General features: G+C 40.0%; 1 protein-coding gene across 1 annotated transcript in view; it reads left to right on the top strand.

The window, feature by feature from the left end:
* Positions 1-27,694, top strand: part of GALK2 (galactokinase 2) — a 672,315-nt gene that overhangs the window by 438,659 nt on the left and 205,962 nt on the right. Inside the window, 1 exon segment of the mRNA XM_053717454.1 lies at positions 13,320-13,418. Within this exon segment, the coding sequence (XP_053573429.1) occupies positions 13,320-13,418 (99 nt within the window).

The following is a 27,694-nucleotide window of genomic DNA, read 5'->3' as shown; positions in this document are numbered from 1 at the left end:
TCCGCCTGAGGATACCTGGGAAGTTTCTTGTTTAGATGAGAAGCCATCAGATCTATTTCTGGAAGCCCCCACGTTTGAACAATCTGAAGAAATACCTCTGGGTGAAGAGACCATTCGCCCAGATGTAACGTTTGGCGACTGAGATAATCCGCTTCCCAATTGTCTATACCTGGGATATGAACCGCAGAAATTAGACAGGAGCTGGATTCCGCCCATACCAGTATTCGAGATACTTCTTTCATAGCCAGAGGGTTGTGAGTCCCTCCTTGATGATTGATATATGCCACAGTTGTGACATTGTCTGTCTGAAAACAAATGAATGATTCTCTCTTTAGAAGAGGCCATGACTGAAGAGCTCTGAAAATTGCACGGAGTTCCAAAATATTGATTTGCAATCTCACCTCCTGAGATTCCCAAACCCCTTGTGCTGTCAGAGACCCCCAAACAGCTCCCCAACCTGTCAGACTTGCATCTGTTGAAATCACAGTCCAGGTCGGAAGAACAAAAGAAGCCCCCTGAACTAAACGATGGTGATCTGTCCACCACGTCAGAGAGTGTCGTACAATCGGTTTTAAAGATATCAATTGAGATATCTTTGTGTAATCCCTGCACCATTGGTTCAGCATACAGAGCTGAAGAGGTCGCATGTGAAAACGAGCAAAGGGGATCGCGTCCGATGCAGCAGTCATAAGACCTAGAATTTCCATGCATAAGGCTACCGAAGGGAATGATTGAGACTGAAGGTTTCGACAAGCTGAAATCAATTTTAGTTTTAGACGTCTCTTGTTCGTTAGTGACAGAGTCATGGACACTGAATCTCTCTGGAAACCTAAAAAGGTTACCCTTGTCTGAGAAATCAATGAACCTTTCGGTAAATTGATCCTCCAACCATGATCTTGAAGAAACAATACAAGTCGATTCGTATGAGATTCTGCTAAATGTGAAGACTGAGCAAGTACCAAGATATCGTCCAAATAAGGAAATACCACAATACCCTGTTCTATGATTACAGACAGAACGGCACCGAGAACCTTTGTAAAAATCCTTGGAGCTGTTGCTAGGCCAAACAGCAGAGCCACAAACAGGTAATGCTTGTCTAGGAAAAGAGAATCTCAGAAACTGAAAGTGATCTGGATGAATCGGAATATGCAGATATGCATCCTGTAAATCTATTGTGGACATATAATGCCCTTGCTGAACAAAAGGCAGGATAGTCCTTATAGTTACCATTTTGAATGTTGGTATCCTTACATAACGATTCAATATTTTTAAATCCAGAACTGGTCTGAAGGAATTCTCCTTCTTTGGTACAATGAAGAGATTTGAATAAAACCCCAGTCCCTGTTCCAGAACTGGAACTGGCATAATTACTCCAGCCAACTCTAGATCTGAAACACATTTCAGAAATGCTTGAGCCTTCGCTGGATTTACTGGGACACGGGAAAGAAAAAATCTTTTTGCAGGAGGCCTTATCTTGAAGCCTATTCTGTACCCTTCTGAAACAATGTTCTGAATCCAAAAATTGTGAATTGAATTGATCCAAATTTCTTTGAAAAATCGTAATCTGCCCCCTACCAGCTGGGCTGGAATGAGGGCCGCACCTTCATGTGGACTTGGGAGCTGGCTTTGGTTTTCTAAAAGGCTTGGATTTATTCCAGACTGGAGATGGTTTCCAGACTGATACCGCTCCTGTGGGTGAAGGATCAGGCTTTTGTTCCTTATTGTGACGAAAGGAACGAAAACGATTATTAGACCTAAATTTACCTTTAGATTTTTTATCCTGTGGTAAAAAAGTTCCTTTCGCTCCAGTAACAGTTGAGATAATAGAATCCAACTGTGAACCAAATAATTTATTACCCTGGAAAGAAAGTGAAAGCAAAGTTGACTTAGAAGACATATCAGCATTCCAAGTTTTAAGCCATAAAGCTCTTCTAGCTAAAATGGCTAGAGACATATACCTGACATCAACCCTAATGATATCAAAGATGGCATCACCAATAAAGTTATTAGCATGTTGTAGAAGAATAATAATGCTATGAGAATTATGATCTGTTACTTGTTGCGCTAAAGCTTCCAACCAAAAAGTTGAAGCTGCAGCAACATCCGCTAAAGATATAGCAGGTCTAAGAAGATTACCTGAACATAAGTAAGCTTTTCTTAGAAAGGATTCAATTTTCCTATCTAAAGGATCCTTAAAGGAAGTACTATCTGCCGTAGGAATAGTAGTACGTTTAGCAAGAGTAGAGATAGCCCCATCAACCTTAGGGATTTTGTCCCAAAACTCTAATCTGTCAGATGGCACAGGATATAATTGCTTAAAACGTTTAGAAGGAGTAAATGAATTACCCAAATTATTCCATTCCCTGGAGATTACTTCAGAAATAGCATCAGGGACAGGAAAAACTTCTGGAATAACTACAGGAGATTTAAAAACCTTATTTAAACGTTTAGATTTAGTATCAAGAGGACCAGAATCCTCTATTTCTAATGCAATTAAGACTTCTTTAAGTAAAGAACGAATAAATTCCATTTTGAATAAATATGAAGATTTATCAGCATCAACCTCTGAAACAGAATCCTCTGAACCAGAGAAATCATTATCAGAATCAGAATGATGATCATTTAAAAATTCATCTGAAAAATTAGAAGTTTTAAAAGACCTTTTACGTTTACTAGAAGGAGGAATAACAGACATAGCCTTCTTAATGGATTTAGAAACAAAATCTCTTATGTTAACAGGAACACTCTGAGTATTAGATGTTGATGGAACAACAACAGGTAATGTAACATTACTAAAGGAAATATTATCTGCATTAACAAGTTTGTCATGACATTCATTACAAACAACAGCTGGAGGAACAGATACCACAAGTTTACAGCAAATACACTTAACTTTGGTAGATCCAGCACTAGGCAGCGGTTTTCCAGAAGTATCTTCTGACTCAGGGTCAATCTGGGACATCTTGCAATATGTAATAGAAAAAACAACATATAAAGCAAAATTGTTCAAATTCCTTAAATGACAGTTTCAGGAATGGGAAAAAATGCCAAAAAATGACAATGACAATGACAAAAAAGTCAGCGCCAAGAATGTCGCAATAAAATGAAGCATTTTCAGCCCCCGCGAGCCTAACAGCCCACAGGGAAAAAGTCAAATTTTAAGGTAAGAAAAAAATTGATTTATTCATATGCATTATCCCAAATATGAAACTGACTGTCTGAAATAAGGAACATTGAACATCCTGAATCAAGGCAAATAAATGTTTGAACACATATATTTAGAACTTTATATAAAAGTGCCCAACCATAGCTTAGAGTGTCACAGAAAATAAGACTTACTTACCCCAGGACACTCATCTACATGTAGTAGAAAGCCAAACCAGTACTGAAACGAGAATCAGAAGATCTAATGGTATATATAAGAGTATATCGTCGATCTGAAAAGGGAGGTAAGAGATGAATCTCTACGACCGATAACAGAGAACCTATGAAATAGACCCCGTAGAAGGAGATCATTGAATTCAAATAGGCAATACTCTCTTCACATCCCTCTGACATTCACTGCACGCTGAGAGGAAAACCGGGCTCCAACCTGCTGCGGAGCGCATATCAACGTAGAATCTAGCACAAACTTACTTCACCACCTCCTTAGGAGGCAAAGTTTGTAAAAACTGATTTGTGGGTGTGGTGAGGGGTGTATTTATAGGCATTTTGAGGTTTGGGAAACTTTGCCCCTCCTGGTAGGAATGTATATCCCATACGTCACTAGCTCATGGACTCTTGCTAATTACATGAAAGAAATAAAGCTGCATAATTAAACTTATAGCCCATTAAGAAGAAAGCAAAGTTGTCAAAAATGTTTATTAAAGTAGAATGCAGGACTCATGAAGCTCAATAGAATAGTTTCTTGTGGATCTTCAGACCATTTAATAACTTTTTAATGATTGAAATTAATGGACCTGTATCAGAAGGAAGATTGAAAAGGCAAAAACAGTTAAGGGTTAGTTAAGGGTTAGTTTTTAAAGATTGCTTTAAATTTAATATGCGTTTATATAAAATAGAAAATGATCCAAGATAGCCTAGTAACATTATTATGGTATTGTAATTGCAATTTTTTTCAAGTAATGCAAACTAAGATTTGTGTGGTTTTTAAAATAAATAGCTAAATAAATAAGACTGTGACTGTAATACCTTTCTGTTGAGTATACTTTGCATTTTTGAATTAAGCATAAATAATATTAAAAAAAACATATCTGCCTATGTGAAGGGAAAATGTATAGGGGTTTTTCTGTCTGTTTATAGAGGGAAATATTTAACACTTCACAATATCAATTTAATGCCTAATCAGGTTTCTATCCATCATCTTCACTTATATTAATACCCATCTTTCACAAAATATCAGTGTACATGCCTCCTCCTAACACACATGTAATAATAAGTATGAAAATATACACTGGTTCATATTCTTTAATGGTGCATCTAAACAGCACAAAACAAAGGAAAATAATTGAAGATATAAATTATATAGTAATATTGGAGTCTGGTGGCTTCCGTACAACTTTACTCTAGTGAGATTGAATTAACAAGAGGAAACAACAACTTTGAAACATTAAAAAAGTGGAAGGGAAATTTATCTTTGGATACTCACCTGTATCTCATAATAAATAGTGGGAAGCAATGCTTCCTCTGTTATTTAAAGTTTTTAATCCTGAAAAAATAAGAATTTACAGGAAATACTAATCGTAAATATCATTATATGTTTAAGAATTTCCTGTGAGTTCTTAAGTTTTATCGTCTCTTGATTATATATGTTTTTTATATTTGCTACCATTTTGCTAATACAAGCAAATATTTTGTCGATATTCCTTTATGTACCAATTCACCCTCATCTCATACATATTTTTTACAAATAATCTCTTTACTTGGCTAATTTATACAAATGGAGAAAGAATCCACAAAGCAAAAATTGGCAACCCATAATTTTAAGAACTACAACAAATATTCAAATGTTTGTGATAATTTCCTAATGTATTGAGGAAGAAAGAACCATCGTCTCCATAGGGCAAGACTTTCCGTGACCTTTATCAAAGTAAATCAAGTGTATTTTGAAATCCAATATTTTCATTAAAAGTAATCACCTTTTAGCCATTTAGAAATGTTACCCGTAATGTCTGGAGTGCTAACATGTTTAGTCAAGTATGAATATTATTGAGTTTGCACAAGATTTGATATTTTTTGGCAAAACTAAAAATAATTATTCAGAGTAAAGCAGGCTTTATACTTAATTTAAGTTCTTGCACATCAGTTGGCATGCAAATAGGATAGAAACCACAAAGTGTGGGCGGTTGCATATATTGTTAATGGGGGACTCTGAGGGCCAAACTGGGGATTATTAACAAATTGTACTAGAGGACAATTAAGTAAGTGTTCAGTGTCTGCATTTTAGTGCTATTTTTCTTTCAGTTAAAGGGCCATAATACCCAAATGTTTCAACACTTGAAAGTGATGCAGCATAGCTGTAAAAAGCTGACTAGAAAATATCACCTGAACATCTCTATGTAAAAAAAGAAAGATATTTTACCTCAAAAGTTTCTCAGTAGCCACATCCCATTGTAAAAGGACTTCTAAGCAGCAAATTAGTATGCTCTGTCCAGGAACAGCGGAAGGAGCAAAGCTTTCATGCACACTCATCTTATTTCCCTATTCAGTGTAAGGAAGTTTACAATGAAATCTCATGAGAGTTAAGTTAAATCTCATGAGATCCCAGTAAAAGAGTTCATGACCTCAGCACTGCTGATGCTGATTGGCTGCTGTTCATTGCTTCATTTATTTATTTTTTTATCTGCAGCTAAGCAGCAGCTGAGTATAACCTTTTACACAGAACTTACTCTGCTGAGCTGAGGAAATTGTGAGGTAAAATATCTTCCTTTTTTACATAGAGATGCTCAGGTGATATTTTCCTGTCAGCTTTTTACAGTTATACAGCATCAGTTTCAAGTGATTTAGCATATGAGTATTATGTCCCTTTAAAGGAAAATTACATTTTGTATATGCAAAATATATATCAGATTAAATACTGTATTGAAAACAAAGCAGAATAACTATTTTAAAGCATTTAAGCTGATGGAAATAAAACAAGCACATGTTTCTTAAATCATTTACAGCAATAGTTGCAAAATACATAATAAATGTTTATTGCAGTGCTATTTTATTTTCCTTAATTAATAGTTTTATAGGTGATTGAGTTTAAAGGCCCAAGAGTTCATTAATCAATATGGCCTGGCATATAAAATAAATAAGCTGCAAATTAGTTTTACTCATTGTTTTAGCCCATTAAAATCTAATTTCTACTGTTCTGAATATATTGAATACACAACAATCTACAGAGTGTACACTTAGTGCAGACTATCAGTTTTATTAAGTAACAAGCTAATACAATATTTTGTATAGTTATGCTGTTGTGCTCCACTGTATCGATAGATCTGGAAATATAGTAAATACTCTATACTAAAAAATAACCTCTTATACTTTGGGGTAGATTTTCCTGTATAAAGATTTTTCTAGTTTTCACACCTTTTTTATTAGCCTCTTTAACCCCTTAAGGGCCAGGAATTTTAGAGAAAATGTGCCCAAAGTACTAGGAGAATTTTAGCATTTTTGCTATCACTCTATTTAAACAGAAGTAGAGCTGTGTTTTTTTTAATTTACTTATCAAATATATATATATATATATATATATATATATATATATATACATATATATATATATATATATATATATATATATATATATATATATTATATACTATATATATATATATATATTAGAAGACAACCAAGGTATTGATCTAGGTCCCTATTTTGGTATATTTCATGCCACCGTTTTTGCCGCCAAATGCGATCATATTAAAAAAAAATCATTAACTATTTTACAATCTTTGGTTTCTCACTGGAATTATTTACACACAACTACTGCAGTCATAAGACAAACAATTGTAAAATCTTATCTGGTCCCCATTTGTTTTATTTTAAAAAACCACACAAATCTTGTGCTTGAAATGCCCCTTTAATATCCAGAATGGCATAGGTTTCTGTACTTTTTTTTTAAAGGGATGGGTAAGTCCAAATTAAACTTTCATGATTCCGATAGGGAATGCAATTTTAAACAACTTTGTAATTTACTTTATCATCAAATTTGCTTTGTTCTCTCTGGTATTAGTTGAAAGCTAAACCTAAGTAGGCTCATATGCTAATTTCTAAGCCCTTGAAGGCCGCCTCTTATCTGAATGCATTTGACAGTTTTCCACAGCTAGAGGGCGTTAGTTCATTGTGTTTCATATAAATAAAACTGTGCTCACGCACGTATTTATATTTATGTCAGCACTAATTGCCTGAAATGCAAGTCTGGTCAAAAGATCTGAGATAAGGAAGCAATCTGCAGAGGCTTAGATACAAGGTAATAGCAGACATAAAAAGTATATTTCTCTGTAAGGTGTATCCTGTCCACGGGTTCATCCATTACTTGTGGGATGTTCTCCTTCCCAACAGGAAGTTGCAAGAGGACACCCACAGCAGAGCTGTCTATATAGCTCCTCCCCTAACTGCCACTCCTAGTCATTCTCTTGCAACTCTCGACAAGATAGGAAGTATCAAAGAGCTATGGTGGTGACTTAGTGTAGTTTTTACCTTCAATCAAGAGTTTGCTATTTTTAAACAGTACCGGGCGTCGTACTGTTTTACTCGCAGGCAGAAATTAGAAGAAGAATCTGCCTGGAGGTTGATGATCTTAGCGGTTTGTAACTAAGGTCCATTGCTGTTCTTACACATAACTGAAGAGTATGGGAAATACTTCAGTTGGGGGAACGGTTTGCAGATTACCTGCCTTGAGGTATGTTCAGAATATTTATTTCTAGAGAGATGATAAGATCTAGAAAATGCTGACAGAGCCTTGTATAATTGAGGTAAGCCTGATGCAGTGATTTAACAACGACTGGGATCTTGCTTACAAAAAAGGGTAATATTCATGTTAATACTCATATTTCTTAGTGACAAAACGTTTACATGTTATATAGAAAGAACATTTTTTCTCTGAGGGTGATAAATCGTTTTTTTGGGGCCTAGTTTCCACATGGCTAGTCAGATACTCCTAGGAGTATTTTCTTAAGGCCCTCTGACATTGAGTGCATGGTGGGAGGGGCCTATTTTCACGCTCTAGATGCGCAGTTCTTATTCAGACTGAGACATCCAGCTTCCCTAAAGGAGTCCTCTAGCATCTGAGGACCACTATAGATGGCTTATTTCTTCCCTAAATCGTATTTGAGGGCAGGTATTTTTCAAATCCGGTTTGGGGCCTAAAGGGTTAATCATCCATTTGCAAGTGGGTGCAATGCTGCTTTAGTCCCTTATACACACTGTAAAAATTTCGAAGAGTTTACTACTTTTTAACACTGTTTTGCAGTTTTTGTGATAGTTTTTTTCTCTTAAAGGCACAGTACCGTTTTGTTTAATTGCTGTTTCACATTTAAAGATTTATCACCAGAGGTTTCTCAGACTGACAAAAGGGAGGTAATGCCATCTAGCTCTCCCCACGTGTCAGAACCTATAACCCCCGCTCAAGTGACGCCAAGTACATCTAGCGCGTCCAATGCGTTTACCTTACAAGACATGGCGGCAGTTATGACTAATACCCTCACAGAGGTATTGTCCAAACTGCCAGGGTTACAGGGAAAGCGAGACAGCTCTGGGGCTAGAAAAAATACAGAGCTTTCTGACGCTTTAGTAGCTATGTCCGATATACCCTCACAATGCTCCGAAGCCGTGGCAAGGGAGTTGCTATCTGAGGGTGAGATTTCAGATTCAGGGAAGACGTTACTTCAGTCCGATTCTGAAATGACAGCCTTTAAATTTAAGCTTGAACACCTCCGCTTATTGCTCAGGGAGGTTTTAGCGACTCTGGATGACCTGTGACCCCCATTGTAGTTCCAGAGAAATTGTGTAAAATTGACAAATACTTTGCAGTGCCTGTTTACACTGATGTCTTTCCAGTCCCTAAGAGATTTTCGGAATTTATTACTAAGGAATGGGATAGACTAGGTGTTCCGTTCTCTCCCCCTCCTGCTTTTAAAAGATGTTTCCCATAGATGTCGCTATACGGGACTCGTGGCAGACAGTCCCTAAGGTGGAGGGTGCTGTTTCTACCCTAGCTAAGCGTACAACTATCCCCGTCGAGGACAGTTGTGCTTTCTTAGATCCTATGGATAAAAAATTGGAGGGGTCTCCTTAAGAAAATTTTTATCCATCAAGGTTTTATTCTCCAGCCTCTTGCATGCATTGCCCCAGTTACTGCTGCAGTGGCTTTTTGCTTCGAGTCTCTTGAGGAGGATCTACAGGTGGAGACCCCGTTAGATGATATTTTAGACAGGATTAAAGCTCTCAAGTTAGCTAATTCCTTTATTTCTGATGCTGTTTTTCATCTAACCAAACTAATGGCTAAGAATTCAGGTTTTGCCATTCTGGCGTGCAGGGCACTATGGCTTAAGTCCTGGTCAGCAGACGTTATTTCAAAGTCTAAGCTTCTTAACATCCCCTTCAAAGGACAGACCCTTTTCGGGCCGGGCCTGAAGGAGATCATTTCTGATATTACTGGAGGAAAAGGTCACGTTCTTTCAGGATAGGTCCAATAAATTAAGGACCAAACAGAATAATTTTCGTTCATTTCGAAACTTCAAAAGTGGCGCAGCTTCAGCTTCCTCTAATGCAAAACAAGAGGGAAATTTCGCCCAGTCCAAACCAGTCTGGAGACCGAACCAGGCTTGGAACAAGGGGAAGCAGGCCAAAAAAACCTGCTGCCGCCTCTAAGACAGCATGAAGGAGTAGCCCCCGATCCGGGACCGGATCTAGTAGGGGCAGACTTTCTCTCTTCGCCCAGGCTTGGACAAGAGACATCCAGGATCCCTGGGCATTAGAGATTGTTTTCCAGGGATATCTTCTGGACTTCAAAGCTTCATCTCCAAAGGGGAGATTTCATCTTTCACAATTATCTGTAAACCAGATAAAGAGAGAGGCATTCTTACGTTGTGTTCAAGACCTACTGGTTATGGGAGTGATCCACCCAGTTCCAAGGGAGGAACAGGGGCAGGGCTTCTATTCCAATCTGTTTATAGTTCCTAAAAAAGAGGGAACTTTCAGACCAATCTTGGATCTCAAGATCCTAAACAAGTTTCTCAGGGTCCCATCCTTCAATATGGAGAATATCCGAACCATCCTCCCTATGATCCAGGAGGGTCAATATATGACTACTGTGGACTTAAAGGATGCTTATCTCCACATTCCGATTCACAGAAATCATCATCAGTTCCTCAGGTTTGCCTTCTTAGACAGGCATTACCAGTTGGTGGCTCTTCCCTTCGGGTTAGCCACGAGACCAAGGCCACGGGGCATACCGGTGGCTCCTTACCTAGACGACATTCTGATACAGGCGTCGACTTTTCAAATCGCCAAGTCCCATACGGACATTGTTCTGGCCTTTCTGAGGTCTCACAGGTGGAAGATGAACGAAAAAAAGAGTTCTCTCTCCCCTCTCACAAGAGTTTCCTTCCTAGGAACACTGATAGATTCAGTAGAAATGAACATTTTTCTGACAGAGGTCAGGTTATCAAAGCTTCTAACTTCCTGCCGTGCTCTTCATTCCACTTATCGGCCGTCAGTGGCTCAGTGTATGGAAGTAATCGGCCTAATGGTAGCGGCAATGGACATAGTTCGGTTTGCCCGCCTACATCTCAGAACACTGCAACTTTGCATGCTCAATCAGTGGAATGGGGACTACACAGATTTGTTCCCTCTGCTAAATCTGGATCAAGAGACCAGGGATTCTCTTCTCTGGTGGTTATCTCGGGTCCATCTGTCCAGGGGAATGAGTTTCCGCAGGCCAGAGTGGACTATAGTGATGACAGATGCCAGCATTCTGGGCTGGGGCGCAGTCTGGAACTCCCTGAAGGCTCAGGGTTCGTGGACTCAGGAGGAAGCCCTCCTTCCAATAAACATTCTGGAACTGAGAGTGATATTTAATGCTCTTCAGGCTTAGCCTCAACTAGCTGCGGTCAGGTTCATCAGATTTCAGTCGGACAATATCACGACTGTAGCCTATATCAACCATCAGGGGGAACAAGAAGCCCCCTGGCAATGTTGGAAGTTTCAAAGATAATTCTATGGGCAGAGATTCTCTCTTGCCATCTCTCAGCTATCCATATCCCAGGAGTAGAGAACTGGGAGGCGGATTTTCTAAGTCGGCAGACTTTTAATCCGGGGGAGTGGGAGCTCCATCCGGAGGTATTTGCCCAGCTGATTCAACTATGGGGCAAACCAGAACTGGATCTGATGGCATCTCGTCAGAACGCCAAGCTTCCTTGTTACGGGTCCATGTCATGGGATCCCCAGGCAGCGCTCATAGATGCTCTAGCAGTTCCCACCATTTCCTCTCCTCCCTCGTCTGATTGCCAAGATCAAGCAGGAGAGAGCTTCAGTGATTTTGATAGCACCTGCGTGGCCATGCAGGACTTGGTATGCAGATCTGGTGGACATGTCATCCCTTCCACCATGGACTCTGCCGCTGAGGCAGGACCTTCTACTCCAAGGTCCATTCAAACATCCAAATCTAATTTCTCTGCGGCTGATTGCTTGGAGATTGAACGCTTGATTTTATCAAAACGTGGTTTCTCCGAGTCGGTCATTGATGCCTTAATTCAGGCTCAAAAGCCTGTCACCAGGAAAATCTATCATAAGATATGGTGTAAATATCTTCATTGGTGTGAATCCAAGGGTTACTCATGGAGTAAAGTCAGGATTCCTAGGATATTATCCTTTCTCCAAGAAGGATTGGAGAAGGGATTGTCAGCTAGTTCCTTAAAGGGACAGATTTTTGCTTTGTCTATTCTTCTGCACAAGCGTCTGGCAGATGTTCCAGACGTTCAGGCGTTTTGTCAGGCTTTAGTTAGAATGAAGCCTGTGTTTAAACCTGTTGCTCCGCCATGGAGTTTAAATTTAGTTCTTAAAGTTCTTCAAGGGGATCCGTTTGAACGTCTGCATTCCATAGGTATCAAGCTTTTATCTTGGAAAGTTTTGTTTTTGGTAGCTATCTCTTCGGCTCGAAGAGTTTCAGCGTTATCTGCCTTACAGTGTGATCCCCTTATCTGATCTTCCATGCAGATAGCTTTGCCTACCAAACCTGGGTTTCTTCCTAAGGTGGTATCTAATAAGAATATCAATCAGGAGATTGTTGTTCCGTCACTGTGTCCTAATCCTTCTTCAAAGAAGGAACGCCTATTACACAATCTTGACGTGGTTTGTGCTTTAAAGTTTTATTTACAAGCTACTAAGGATTTTCGTCAAACATCTGCATTGTTTTTTGTCTACTCTGGACAGAGGAGAGGCCTAAATGCTTCGGCATCTTCTCTTTCTTTTTGGCTGAGAAGCATAATCCGTTTAGCTTATGAGACTGCTGGCCAGCAGCCTCCTGAAAGAATTACAGCTCATTCCACTAGAGTGGTAGCTTCCACATGGGCTTTTAAAAATGAGGCCTCTGTTGAACAGATTTGTAAGGCGGCGACTTGGTCTTCGCTTCATACTTTCTAAATTCTACAAATTTGATACCTTTGCTTCCTCGGAGGCTATTTTTGGGAGAAAGGTCTTGCAGGCAGTGGTGCCTTCCGTTTAAGTTCCTGCCTTGTCCCTCCCTTCATCCGTGTCCTACAGCTTTGGTATTGGTATCCCACAAGTAATGGATGAACCCGTGGACTGGTTACACCTTACAAGAGAAAACAATATTTATGCTTACCTGATAAATTTCTTTCTCTTGTGGTGTATCCAGTCCACGGCCCGCCCTGTCACTTTAAGGCAGGTGTTTTTTATTTTTACAGTCACCACTGCACCCTATAGTTTCTCCTTTTTTCTTGCTTGTCTTCGGTCGAATGACTGGGAGTGACAGTTAGGGGAGGAGCTATATACACAGCTCTGCTGTGGGTGTCCTCTTGCAACTTCCTGTTGGGAAGGAGAATATCCCACAAGTAATGGATGAACCCGTGGACTGGATACACCACAAGAGAAAGAAATTTATCAGGTAAGCATACATTTTGTTTTCTATAACAGTGTTGTTTATGCAAAACTGGGGAATCTTAAATAATGTTTGGTGTTTATCGTCCCTTTAAACATTGATAAGTCACATATTTTGTAGTAATTACAAAACATGTAGTAGATACTTTTTGTTATTAGAAAAACATCAGTTCTGTGTAAAATGTTTCACTAACATTAGTTTTGATTTGCAGGTGGAACTTGCTGAGACATGTGCCGGATGTGAGCGTTATATTGGTACAGAGGGAGGAGGCATGGACCAATCCATTTCATTCCTTGCAGAAGAAGGAACTGTAGGTATCAAAGAATTCAAGCAAATAGATGGAAATGTCAAAATCCTTCCACGATATAACAAGGCACATTGCTGTTTACCAGTTGGTTTACCGCTGTAAGTGCACTGTCAATGGTTCTGTCCACAGTCATCTCATTGTGCAGAAATAACAGGGTCAGAAGAAGTTGACAACTTAAAATGATTTTCCTCAAACTTTCACGATTCTGATAGAGCTTTCAATTCTAAATTATTATTTTTTTTTATTTACTTCTGTTATCAAGTACATTTCTATTATTCACTTATGTAGACAGTCTGCGCATTAAGAAATATAACTTGTAATAATAATAATAAAAAAAAAAAATTCTGACTGATGCAATCTGATGGAACAGTTTTCAAATGTACCTTCATTAACTATAACAAGAGACAGGTGTTTAGTTTTTCTGGCACAATTCCACAGGTAACAAAAGAAAACTGATGCTTCAGGGCAATGTGGTAATTCAAATGAATTTCTAGTGCCAAATGTGGCTTTGAGAAAAATATTTCTCTGTAATGCTTAATAACTTTTAATTCATATAATAGATTGCATTTATATAGTTGTTTTATGGAATATAAACATTAAAAACATTTAAAAGCACAATATTTTTGTTAAAAATGAATTACTAATCTGATAAAAACTTTGCCTAGTTTTTTTTAAGAATTTAAATTAGTTGGCACTTCAGTGAATCACTCCTGTAATAGCTCTGGATTGACAGGGACTTAAATCCTTTAAAAAGAAGCAGCACCAATGTTTCTGAGGAATAATTATTTAAAGCTCTTCAAATCTGAATAGCCAGCCTATATATTTATATTTAAACACACATGCGCGTCAGGAGGCTGTATAGTGGCGTGAGCTCTTGCAAAGTAGTTAAGTTCTATATGGTTGTCTGTGTGTCTATATATATATATATATATATATATATATATATATTTCCTTCCATAAGGCATGGAGAGTCCACGACTTCATTCCTTACTGTTGGGAAATACAACACCTTGCCACCAGGAGGAGGCAAAGACACCCCAGTCAAAGGCTTAAATATCCCTCCCACTTCCCCTGTCCCCCAGTCATTCTTTGCCTTTCGTCACTCTAGGAGTTGGTAGACAGCATGGATCCTGGAGGTAAGATTGTTTTATATATACATTCCTATACAGGGTTACAGTGTGGCTCCTTTATGCCTCGATAAGATCAAGGGTTAATATCTCCTTCAGGGAGATTGTTTCAACAGCAAGGGGTTATTTATAACTGCTTTTATGTGAGTGTTTTTTGGGTTCATAGACTGTGTGCTTTTGGCTTTGAACAAACAGGCTTCACTTTTGTTTTGGTGTGTATTGCCCAGCTCATAATAGCTTGGCGCCTTTTTCATAGCAGGGGAAGTCCTGTCCTACGCACTACGTGACCAGGTGCAGTCTTTTTGTTTTTCCTATGATCTTGCTGCGAACATTGCTCCAAGGAGAGCGTTTTCTCTGTTAGCTGTCTGGGTAGAGGAGGTGGTGAGTGCCCCAGCCATTAGGATTATAAAGGTGCCATTTTTTAAAATAATGTGTTTACTTTTTGTCTGTCCTTCTGTGAATATATCCTAGCTATGGAGGACTACCTCTCAGGAATCTGGATCCTGAGAGATTACTACCCTCTCCCTACCCGCTCTACATGCAGTTCCCCACAGCACAACTAATCCTCCATCTGGAGGGGGCTTTTTTCCTGCGGACTTTACCGCACAGTTACAATCAGCGGTGTCTGCGGCCCTGAGTGCCTTACCTCGCTCTAACAAACACAAAAGAAAGGTTAAACATAGTTCTCCTGACTTAGAGTCTTCTAAATATATGTCAGATCCTTATGTCCCAGCTATCTAAGAATGAGTTAACTTCTGTAGCTTCAGAGGGTGAACTTTCTGAGTCGGAGTCTTCAGTTTCTAAACCTCCTTTTGCGGAGGAACCCTCCTTTAAATTTATAATTGAGCATCTGCGTTTTTTATTAAAGGAGGTTCCAGAAGCTACTCTCCCATGAGTAACCTAAGATCCCTAGACAGGGTTTATGAAGACAGGAAGGTCCCTCTGACTTTTCCTGTGCCAGTTAAGATGGCGAACATTATTAGTAACGAATGGGAAAGAATAGGAACTTATTTTCCCCCCTCGTCTACTTTAAAAAAATTATTCCCGGTCCATGACTCTCAGTTAGACTTATGGGGCTCCATCCCTAAGGTGGATGGCACTATTTCTACACTGGCTAAGCATACTACTATACCCCTGGAGGATAGTTCCTCTCTCAGAGAGCCTATGAATAAGAAAATGGAAACCTTTCTGAGGAAGATGTTTCAACATACAAGGTTTTTATTTCAACCAGCAGCAGCTGTAGCCGCGGTTGCTGGAGCAGCTACCTACTGGTGCAACACTCTGTCGGAGCTCATTAAGGTGGAGACTTCCCTAGGGGATATTCATGAGAGAATTAAGGCTCTGAGAATTGCTAACAGGTTACAGGAGTACAAGAACAGTGGGAATATTTTAAAAATGCTATTCTAGATGCAACTAAACACTGTATTAGGCTTGTTTGTAAAAGTAAAAGAAAAAGAAAACAAATATGGTTTTCAAGAGAAGTAGCACATGCAGTTAAGACAAAAAAGACAGTCTATAAAAAATTCAAACTCACTAGCTAAGAAGAGGATAAGGAAAAATGGAGAACCCAACAAAATATGACAAAACAGTTAATCAGGAAGGCTAAAGCTGATGCAGAAGAGGAAATAGCACAATCTGTAAAAAAACAAAGTGACAAAACATTCTTTAGATATATAAGTGAAAAGAGAAAAACTAACAGAGTGATAGTTAGACTCAAGAATGATGATATAGTAGTGGAAGAAGATAAACAAATAGCAAACTGTTTAAATGATTACTTTTATTCATCCTCATCCAGGCGGCAGAAGTCTTTACCCAAGCGGGCAGAAGTCTTCATCCAGACGGCATCTTCTATCTTCATCCATCTGGCGCGGAGCAGGTCCATCTTCAAGACATCCAGAGCGGAGCATCCTCTTCTTCCGATGGCTGTTGAAGAATGAAGTTTCCCTTTAAATGATGTCATCCAAGATGGCGTCCCTTACATTCCTATTGGCTGATAGAATTCTATCAGCCAATAGGAATTAAGGGGGGAAAATCCTATTGGCTGTTGCAATCAGCCAATAGGGTTGAGCTTTCATCCTATTGGCTGATCCAATCAGCCAATAGGATTGAGCTCACATTTTATTGGCTATTCCAATCAGCCAATAGAATGTGAGCTCAATCCTATTGACTGATTGCAACAGCCAATAGGATTTTTTCCCCCTTAATTCATCAGCCAATCGGAATGTAAGGGACGCCATCTTGGATGACGTAATTTAAAGGGAAACTTCATTCTTCAACAGCCATCGGAAGAAGAGGATGCTCCGCGCCGGATGTCTTGAAGATGGACCTGCGCCGGATGGATGAAGATAGAAGATGCCGTCTAGATGAAGACTTCTGCCCGCTTGGATAAAGACTTCTGCCCGCTTGGATGAAGACTTCTGCCGCCTGGATGAGGATGGATGTCAGGTCTTCAAAAACTGTAAGTGGATTGTCGGGGGTTAGTGTTAGGTTTTTTTAAGGGTTTATTGGGTGGGTTTTATTTTTAGCTTAGGGTTTTGGGCAATGTAAAAGAGCTAAATGCCCTTTTAAGGGCAATGCCCATGCAAATGCCCTTTTCAGGGAAATGGTTAGCTTAGGTTTATTTAGATAGGATTTTATTTGGGGGGTTTGGTTGTGTGGGTGGGTGGTGGGTTTTACTGTTGGGGGGTTGTTTGTATTTTTTTTTTACAGGTAAAAGAGCTGATTTGTTTGGGGCAATGTCCCGCAAAAGGCCCTTTTAAGGGCCATTGGCAGTTTAGTGTAGGCTAGAGGTTTTTTTTTATTTGGGGGGGGGGCTTTTTTATTTTGATAGAGCTATTAGATTAGGAGTAATTCATTGTTATTTTTAATCATTTCTTTCTTTTTTTATTTTGTGTAATTTAGTGTTTATTTTTTGTAATGTTAGGTGTTAGTGTAACTCAGGTTAGGTTTTATTTTACAGGTAACTTTATATTTATTTTAACTAGGTAGCTAGTAAATAGTTAATAACTATTTACTAACTAGTCTACCTAGTTAAAATACATACAAAGTAAAGTAAAAATAAAACCTAAGATAGCTACATTGTAACTATTAGTTATTTTGTAGCTAGCTTAGGGTTTATTTTACAGGTAAGGATTTAGTTTTAAATAGGAATTATTTAGTTATTAATAGTAAGTTTTATTTAGAATTATTTAATTATATTAAAGTTAGGGAGTGTTAGGGTTACGTTAGAGTTAGGTTTAGACTTAGGGTTTTGTTAGGGGTTAATATATTTATTTAGTGTTAGTGATGAGGGAGGCCAGAGGTTTAGGGGTTAATAACTTTAGCAATGAGAAAAAAAGAGGTGCAGAGTCTCTCGGTAGATCCAAAAGTTGTTTATTCAGGAGCAGGCTTAACCATGATACACAAGGTAAGCTCCTAACTGATGCGTTTCGCGCATGCTACCAATAACTTTAGTACAGTGGCGGCGGTGACATTGGGGGTGGCAGATCAGGGGTTAATACATTTATGTAGGTGGCGGCAACGTTAGGGGCGGCAGATTAGGGGTTAATAAATTTATGTAGGTGGCGGCAACATTGGGGCGGCAGTTTAGGGGTTAATAAGTATAATGTAGGTGTCGGCAATGTCGGGGGCGGCAGATTAGGGGTGTTTAGACTTTTTTGTTAGGGTGTTAGGTTTAAACATACATTATTTTCCCCCTAGACATCAATGGGGCTGTGTTACGGAGCTTTACTCTCTGCACTCTCTGCGATTGCAGGTGTTAGGCTTTTTTTTAGCCGGCTCTCCCCATTGATGTGGGGAAATCGTGCATGAGCACGTCAAAACACTGCTTGTATTTGGGTGAGGTATGGAGCTCAACGCAACCATATCACCCGCACAAGCCAGTTTTTTGCAAACCTGTAATAGCAGCGCTATGAAAGGTGAGCGGTGAAAATAACTTGCAAGTTATTAGCGAGCCAGCCATAACGCAAAACCCGTAATCTGGCTGAATGTGAGTAGTACTTTTCTTTTTACAGAGGAAGAGGTTTCAAGGGCTTTATGAAAAATAAAAGTAAATAAGTCTGTGGATCCAGATAATATGCATACAAGGGTTCTAAGAGAACGTTGATCCGTAATAGCTACTTCATTAGCTGATTTACTTAATCAGTCACTTCTAACAAGAGTTGTTCCAAAAGACTGGAAAATTGCATATGTAGTCCCTCTTCATAAAAAGGATAGTAGGGAAGATTCTGCTAGCTATAGGCCAGTCAGTTTGACCTCAATTGCAGGGAAATTAATGGAAATTCTTTTAAAGGAAAGACTTGTATCTTTTCTTCAGGCAAACAACTTAGAAGACAAAGGCCAGCATGGATTCACTGTTGGAAGATCATGTCAGACTAATCTAATTGATTTCTTTGACCATGTAACTAAAATAATAGACCAGGGATGAGCCATAGATGTTGCATAACTAGACTTTAGCAAAGCATTTGACACCGTCCCACACAACAAACTTATTCACAAAATGTATTGCCTTGGAATAGATGCTACGATTGTTAAGTGGGTAGAATGCTGGCTTAAAGATAGACAACAGAGGGTTTCAATTAATGGAGTACATTCAAATGAGGCACCAGTTACTAGTGGTGTTCCCCAAGGGTCAATTCTTGGGCCTGTTTTGTTTAACATGTTCATAAGTGATATTGGGAGTGGGCCTAAGGGGAAGGTTTGCTTGTTTGCTGATGATACCAAAATTTGTAACAGGGTAGATGTTCCAGGAGGGGTTGATGAAATGAACTGTGATATTAAAAAACTAGAGGACAGGTCAAATAAATGGGATCTGAAATTTAATATTACCAAGAGCAAAATTATGCATATAGGATCCAAAAACCCAAAGGCCAATTATAGTCTCAATGGTACATTACTGACTGTAACTAAAGAAGAAAGGGACTTGGGAATTATTATTTCAGATGATTTAAAATTTGGTACACAATGCAGCAGTGCAGCCAGTAAGGCCAGTCGAATACTTGGTTGCATTGGAAGAGGTATTAGTAGCAGAAATAGCAAGGTTCTTATGCCACTTTACAGATCATTAGTTAGACCAAATGTGGAATACTGTGTACAGTTCTGGAGACCATGGGGACTATTTATCAAGCCGTCAACCGCAAATACGCTGGAATTCCGCAGCATAATTGTGGCGAGCCTTATTGCCCTTATTTATCAAACCCTACAGACCAGCAAAAGTAGAATTTTGTGACGTAACATACGATCCGCCGGTCAAAGTCCGACACAGATCGATGCTTACGTCATTACAGATGTTCCGAATGCAAATTCGGCACTATCTGACTACTTTTGCAAGTTAACAAATTTCTACCAGGTACGCTCTGCACTATTCTGGCCCAGCATACCTGGTTTTCAATCCGCCGCCCTGGAGGCGGAGGATGCCATAGGAATCAATGGGAGTCTGAAAGCAGCGAAAGCTCATGTTCGCTGCTGCCCGATATCCCATTGATTCCTATGGGAGAATAAAGTTAAGTTTACACCTAACACGCTAACATTACCCCTGAGTCTAAACACCCCTAATCTGCCGCCCCTAAATTATACTTATTAACCCCTAATCTGCTGCCCCAACACCGCTACCACCTTCATTATACTTATTAACCCCTAATCTGCTGTCCGACACTGCCGCCACCACCTACATTATACATATTAATCCCTAATCTGCTGCCCCGACACCGCCGCCACCTACATTATACTTATTAACCCCTAATCTGCTGCCCGCCACCACCTAAATTATACTTATTAACCCCTAATCTGCCCCCCACACCGCCTACACCTACATTATACTAATTAACCACTAATCTGCTCCCCTACACCACCGCCACCTACATTATACTTATTAACCCCTAATCTGCCCCCCTACACCGCTGCCACCTACATTATACTTATTAACCCCTAATCTGCCCCCCTACAATGCCGCCACCTACATTATACTTATTAACCCCTAATCTGTCCCCCCACACCGCCGTCACCTACATTATGTTATTAACCCCTAATCTGCCGTCCCCAACGTCGCCGCCACTATATTAAATTTATTAACCCCTAAACCTAAGTTTAACCTTAACACCCCCTAACTTAAATCTAATTTAAATAAATATAAATAAAATTACTATCATTAACTACATTATTCCTATTTAAAACTAAATACTTACCTATAAAATAAACCCTAAGCTAGCTACAATATAACTAATAGTTAAATTGTAGCTAGCTTAGGGTTTATTTTTATTTTACAGGCAAGTTTGTATTTATTTTAACTAGGTACAATAGTTATTAAATAGTTATTAACTATTTAATAACTACCTAGCTAAAATAAATACAAAAGTACCTGTAAAATAAAACCTAACCTAAGTTACAATAACACCTAACACTACACTATAATTAAATAAATTAAATAAATTAAATACAATTAACTAAATTAAATACAATAACCTAAATTAAATTAAATTAGCTAAAGTACAAAACAAAACAAACACTAAATTACAGAAAATAATAAACAAATTACAGAAATTTAAACTAATTACACCTAATCTAATAGTCCTATCAAAATAAAAAAAAAAAAAACCAAAATAAAAAAACCCTAGCCTAAACTAAACTACCAATAGCCCTTAAAAGGGCCTTTAGCGGGGCATTACCCCAAAGTAATCAGCTCTTTTACCTGTAAAAAAAAATACAAACAACCCCCCCAACAGTAGAACCCACCACCCACACAACCAACCCCCCCAAAAAATACTGACTAAAAAAACCTAAGCTCCCCATTGCCCTGAAAAGGGCATTTGGATGGGCATTGCCCTTAAAAGGGCAGTTGGCTCTTTTGCAGCCCTAACCTAAAAATAAAACCCACCCAATGCACCCTTAAAAAAACCTAACACTAACCCCCTGAATATAGACTTACCGGGAGACGTCTTCATCCAAGCAGGGCAGAAGTGGTCCTCCAGGCGGGCAGAAGTCTTCATCCAAGCCGGGGCGAAATGGTGCTCCAGGCAGCAGAAGTCTTCATCCAGACGGCATCTTCTATCTTCATCCATCCGGCGCAGAGCGGGTCCATCTTCAAGACATTTCGACGCGGAGCAACCTCTTCGGCCGACGACTACCCGACGAATGAAGGTTCCTGTAAATGACATCATCCAAGATGGCGTCCCTTAGATTCCGATTGGCTGATAGAATTTTATCAGCCAATCGGAATTAAGGTAGAAAAAATCCTATTGGCTGATGCAATCAGACAATAGGATTGAACTTCAATCCTATTGGCTGATTGGAACAGCCAATAGGATTGAGCTCGCATTCTATTGGCTGTTCCAATCAGCCAATAGGATTGAAGTTCAATTGTAGGTGGCGGCGGTGTAGGGGGGGCAGATTAGGGGTTAATAACATAATGTAGGTTGCGGCAGTGTTGGGGGGGCAGATTAGGGGTTAATAAGTATAATGTAGGTGGCGGCGGTGTAGGGGCAGCAGATTAGGGGTTAATAAGTATAATGTAGGTGGCAGCGGTGTAGGGGCAGCAGATTAGGGGTTAATAAGTATAATGTAGGTGGCGGCGGTGGAGGGGCGGCAGATTAGGGATTAATAAGTATAATGCAGGTGGTGGTGGGTTCCAGGACCGGCGGTTTAGGGGTTAATAACTTTGGTGCGCGGCTTTTTGACAGCATTTTTGCTAACTTTGGAGAACGTATTCAGGTCCGCGGCAGCGATGTTAGGCGATCTTAGGTGAGCGTATTGGTGCTGTTGAATGCAAGTAAATTGACGGGTTGATAAATAGGGGCCCATATCTTCTGAAAGATATAAATAAACTAGAAGCTGTCCAAAGGAGAGCTACTAAAATGGTACATGGTCTAAAATATTAAACGTACAAAGAAAGACTTTATTATGTAAATATGTATAGTTTAGAGGATAGAAGGGAAAGAGGTAACATGATAGAAACCTTCAAATATATGAAGGGACTTAATAAAATAGAAGCTGAAAGCATTTTTCACAAAAAAAATAAATGCCAAAATAAGGGGTCACAATCTAATGTTGAAGGGTAGCAGATTGAGGAGAAATTTGAGAAAGCATTTTTTACAGAAAGGGTGGTAGATTCATGGAATAAACATCCATTTGAGGTGGTAAACACAATGACTATAAAGGAATTCAAAAATGCCTGGGACATGCATAAGGCTATCCTAAGGAAAAATGTAATATGGGTAAACTTGATGGGCCTTTTGGGTTCTTATCTACCATCAAATTCTATGTTTTTATGGAACTCTCTGTGACACAAATTTGCAGATTATTCGCATAAATTCAAAGGCTTCTAGCTTTGCGGTCCTAGCCCGCAGGGCTCTCTGTTTAAAGTCTTGGTCTGCGGATATGACTTCTAAATCCAGACTCCTTTCTCTTCCTTTCAAGGGGAAGATTTTATTCGGGCCAGAGCTGGACTCTTTTATTTCTATGGTTACCGGAGGGAAGGGTGCCTTCCTACCGCAGGACAAGAACAATAGGCCTAAGGGATGGCAATTGTCTAATTTTTGTTCCTTTGGTTCTGACAAATCACAGCAACAGCAATCCTCATCCAAGTCTGAGCAGCCTAAGGGTAATTGGAAGCCGGCTAAGTCCTGGAATAAGTCCAAACAGACAAAGAAGCCTGCCGAGAACAAATCGGCAATAAGGGACGGCCCCCAATCCGGGATCGGATCGATTAGGGGGCAGACTGTCTCTTTTTTCAGAAGCTTGGTTCCAGGATGTACAGGATCCTTGGGTCCTGGAGATTGTATTTCAAGGATACCGGATAGGATTCAAGTCTCATCCGCCCAGGGGCAGATTCTTACTCTCCAGTCTGTCTACAAGACCAGAAAAGAGGGCTGCCTTCTTAGGTTGCGTACGTGATTTCTCCTCTCTAGGAGTAATTGTCCCGGTACCTAGAGCAGAAAGAGGTTTGGGGTTTTAGTCAAACCTTTTCGTGGTTCCAAAGAAGGAGGGAACTTTTCATCCAATTCTGGACCTAAAGTGCCTAAACAAGTGTTCCCTCTTTCAAGATGGAGACAATCTCCAGTTTATGACCACAATAGACCGGAAGGATTCCTACCTTCACGTCCTGATACACAGGGAACATTTTCAGTTCCTGAGGTTTGCTTTTCTGGACCAGCACTTCCAGTTCATTGCTCTTCTGTTTGGTCTAGCTACTGCTCCAAGGATATTTTCAAAGATTCTGAAAGCTCTTTTAGCCATTGCCAGAACATGAGGTATTGCAGTAGCGCCTTAGCTGGACAATATCTTGGTACAGGCACCATCTTTTCATCTAGCGGAAGAACATTCGGAGTCCCTTCTCAATCTTATTCAATCACATAGATGGAAGATAACTTGGAAAATAGTTCTCTTTCCTGGTAACAATAATATACTCCATATCCATGAGAATATTCCTCACAGATCAGAGACATTGCAAGCTAACTTCTACATGTCTTGCCCTCCAGGCCTCCTCGAGACCTCAGTGGCTCAGTGTATGTAGGTGGTCGGACTCATGGTGTCCTGTATGGACATCATTCCTTTTGCCAGATTCCATCTCAGACCCTTACAACTATGCATGCTGAGACAATGGAACGGCGACCATTCAGATCTGTCTTAACAGATCGTGCTGGACAACCTGTTGAGAGACTCGCTCTCCTGGTGGCTCTGTCAAGATCATCTGTCCCAAGGCACAAGCTTCTTGAGACCGTCCTGGGATATTGTGACTATTGACGAAAGCCTTTCTGGCTGGGGAGCCGTTTTGGGTGTCAAGAAGGCTCAAGGTCTGTGTACTGAGGAGGAGTCCTCCCTTCCGATCAATATTGGCTTGGCCCCTTCTGGGTGGCTCCCAGTTTATCAGATTCCAATCAGACAATATAACCTTGGTTGCCTATATTAACCATCAGGGGGGAACGAGAAGTTCTGTGGTGATGAAGGAAGTGTCTCAGATACTAGAGTTGGCGAAGACTCACAGATGTATGCTGTCAGCTATCCACATTTCTGGGTGTGGACAACTGGGATGCGGACTTCCTCAGCATGGAAATCCTTTCACCCAGGGGAATGGTCTCTCCGCCTGAGGTGTTTGCAGAGATATGCAGCAAGTGGGGGATGCCGGGGATAGATCTCATGGCAAACCCGGCCTCAATACCAAGCTACCCAGGTATGGGTCGAGGTTGAGGGATCCTCAGGCGGAACTGATAGATGCCCTATCAATACCATGGTGGGTCAGACTCGTATATCTTTTCCATCCATTACTGCTTCTCCCTCGTGTGGTGGCTCGCATCAAGCAGGAGCGAGTATCAGTGATTCTGATTGATCTGTCGTGGCCGCGAAGGACGTGGTTTGCGGATCTGGTGGGGATGTCCTCATCTTCTCAGTGGAGGTTACCTTGTCGCAAAGATCTGCTGATACAGGGTCCCTTCGTTCATCAAAATCTAGATTATCTGAGGTTGACTGCTTGTGTGGAGATTTAATGCTTAATCTTAGCCAAGAGAGGCTTTTCTGAGAGAGTTATCGACACTCTGGTTCAAGCGCGTCGTATCTACCATAAAGTGTGGAGGATTTACGTGTACTGGTGTGAAGAGCATGGTTTTTCCTTGAATAAGGTAAAGGTTTCCAAAATGTTAGCTTTACTCAGGATGGACTGGTGAAGGGTTTATCTGCTAATTCCCTGAAGGGACATATATCGGCCCTGTCGGTTTTACTGCACAAAAGATTGGCTGAGCTTCCGGATGGGATCAGACCTGTGTTTAGATCTGAGGCTCTGCCTTGGAGCCTAAATCTTGTTCTTTGTGTTTTGCAATGGGCTCCGTTTGAGCCTATGCATACTGTTGACATTAAATTGTTATCTTGGAAGGTTCTTTTTTTGTTGGGTATTGCCTCTGCACGCAGAGTTTCTGAGATTTCTGCTTTGCAATGTGACCCCCTTATCTGTTTTTTCATGCTGATAAGGCGGTTTTACACACTAAACTAGGGTTCCTCCCTAAGGTGGTGTTGAATCGTAACATTAATCAAGAAATTGTTGTTTCTTCCTTGTATCCTAATCCTTCTTCAGCGAAGGAACGTTTGCTTCACAATCTAGATGTGGTTCGTGCCTTGAAGTTCTATCTTCAGGCTACTAATGAATTCTGACAATCTTCCTCTTTGTTTGTCTTCTGTATGGGGAAGTGTAAGGGGCAGAAGGCTACTATGACTTTTATATCTTTCTGGTTGAGGAGTGTCATCCACTTAGCCTATGAGACAGCGGGACGACAGCTTTCTGAGAGGATAATGGCTCATTCCCCTAGAGCAGTGGCTTCCTCTTGGGCTTTTAACAACGAAGCCTCAATGGATCAGATTTGTAAGACGGCTACCTGGTCCTCCTTACACACTTTTTCTAAATTTTACAAGTTTGATGTGTTTGCTTCGACTGAAGCAGCTTTCGGGAGAAAAGTTTTGCAGGCTGTGTTGCTCTCAGAATAGGGTCTGCCTCTTTTTTCGGTTCCCTCCCATTGTTCATTCAGTGTCATCTGGTGCTTGGGTATAGTTTTCCCAACAGTAAAGAATGAAGTTGTGGACTCTCCCTGCCTTATGGAAGGGAAACATAATTTATGCTTACCAGATAAATTCCTTTCCTTCCTGGCAGGGAGAGTCCACGACCCCGCTCGTAATTTATGTTTTGATGGGTGGCTCCCTTTTTTATATTATTTCTTCTGTCACCTTTATACCCTGATGTTTCTCCTACTTTTCCTTATTCCCTCTGCAGAATGACTGGGGAATAGGGGAAGTGGGAAGGATATTTAAGCCTTTGGCTGGGGTGTCTTTGCCTCCTCCTGGTGGCCAGGTGCTGTATTTTCCAACAGGAAGGAATGAAGTCGGAGACTCTCCCTGCCATGAAGGAAAGGAATTTATCTGGTAAGCATAAATTATGTTATATATATATATACATACATGACCCACTACTGCATGCTAAGTGTCATACCATGACACAATAAGCCCTCTTATCACCTCATACTCGGCACTTATATCATATTCCAGGAAGCTGTGTATGTGTGTAAAAAAATAGTTGAAAACCCATTGCTTTCTCAGTCAGGAATACAACCGTATGACTGTGAGAAGCACAGTCACAAAGCACGGTCATGTCTCTAACACTGTGTTCCCCAAATACTCTAACAACCATGAGATTTGGTTCAGGAAACAAACAGAAGTAGCATAGTTGCTACTACTCTTACACTATATCACCCTCAGTCAGAATTGTGTTTTTTCCTTAATATAACAGGTTTCATGTTAAAGGACCACTCAATGCAGTAGAATTGCATAATTAACAAGTGTATAATACAAAGACAATGATTTAACACCTACTCTGAATTTCAAATAAGCAGTAGATTTTTATTCTGACAAATTTATTTATTCTCCCATTTTCCGGCCCCCTGCATCAAGTGACAGACATCAGCCAATCACAGACTAGTATACATTGACCCTGTGAGCTTGTGCACATGCTCAGTAGGTTCTTGTTTCCCAGCAAGTGTGTATATAAAAAGACTGTCCAAAAAAAATGGAAGTAAGATGGAAAGTGTCTTAAAACTGCTTGCTCTATCTGAATCATGAAAGATTATTTTGACTTAAGTGTCCCTTTAAGTAGGATGATAATTTCTTATGCTGCATTTACAGTGTTTAAAATAGAAAACATCACCATATCAATATAAAACGTATTCAAATAACAGAATTAGAAATGATTATATCAGTTGATACCAGTGATTTTAGAATGGGTTAGAAATCAGCAGTCCATTCATACATCTAAAAAAATAGCCTTGGAATTACCATTCCCACCATGGCTTAAAGTTATGGTAAATCCAAGCATGTAACAAACGCTAGGATTAACCATCACTATCAAGTGGAGGTTAAGTGATGAGATAGGTAAAAAAAAAAGGTGCTAAACTTACCCTTTCTGTGCTGATGCACAGCGCTAAACTCAGCAGCTCCAGCCGCCCACAGCATATCAACCTCCTTGAATGAGGTGATGTTTACACCTCTCAACCGATAGCACAGCTATTAGTTTAGAGGTGCAAGCGGCACCTCATTGGTAAAAGATTGATGTGCCGTGGGTGGCCGGAGTCGCTGAGTTTAGTGCTGTGCAACAGCACTGAAAAAGGGTGAGTTTAGCACACTTTT

This window comes from Bombina bombina, chromosome 6 (genome assembly GCF_027579735.1).
Source record: "Bombina bombina isolate aBomBom1 chromosome 6, aBomBom1.pri, whole genome shotgun sequence".
Classification (NCBI taxonomy): Eukaryota; Metazoa; Chordata; class Amphibia; order Anura; family Bombinatoridae; genus Bombina; species Bombina bombina.
This window is presented reverse-complemented; position numbering and strand designations above follow the sequence as displayed.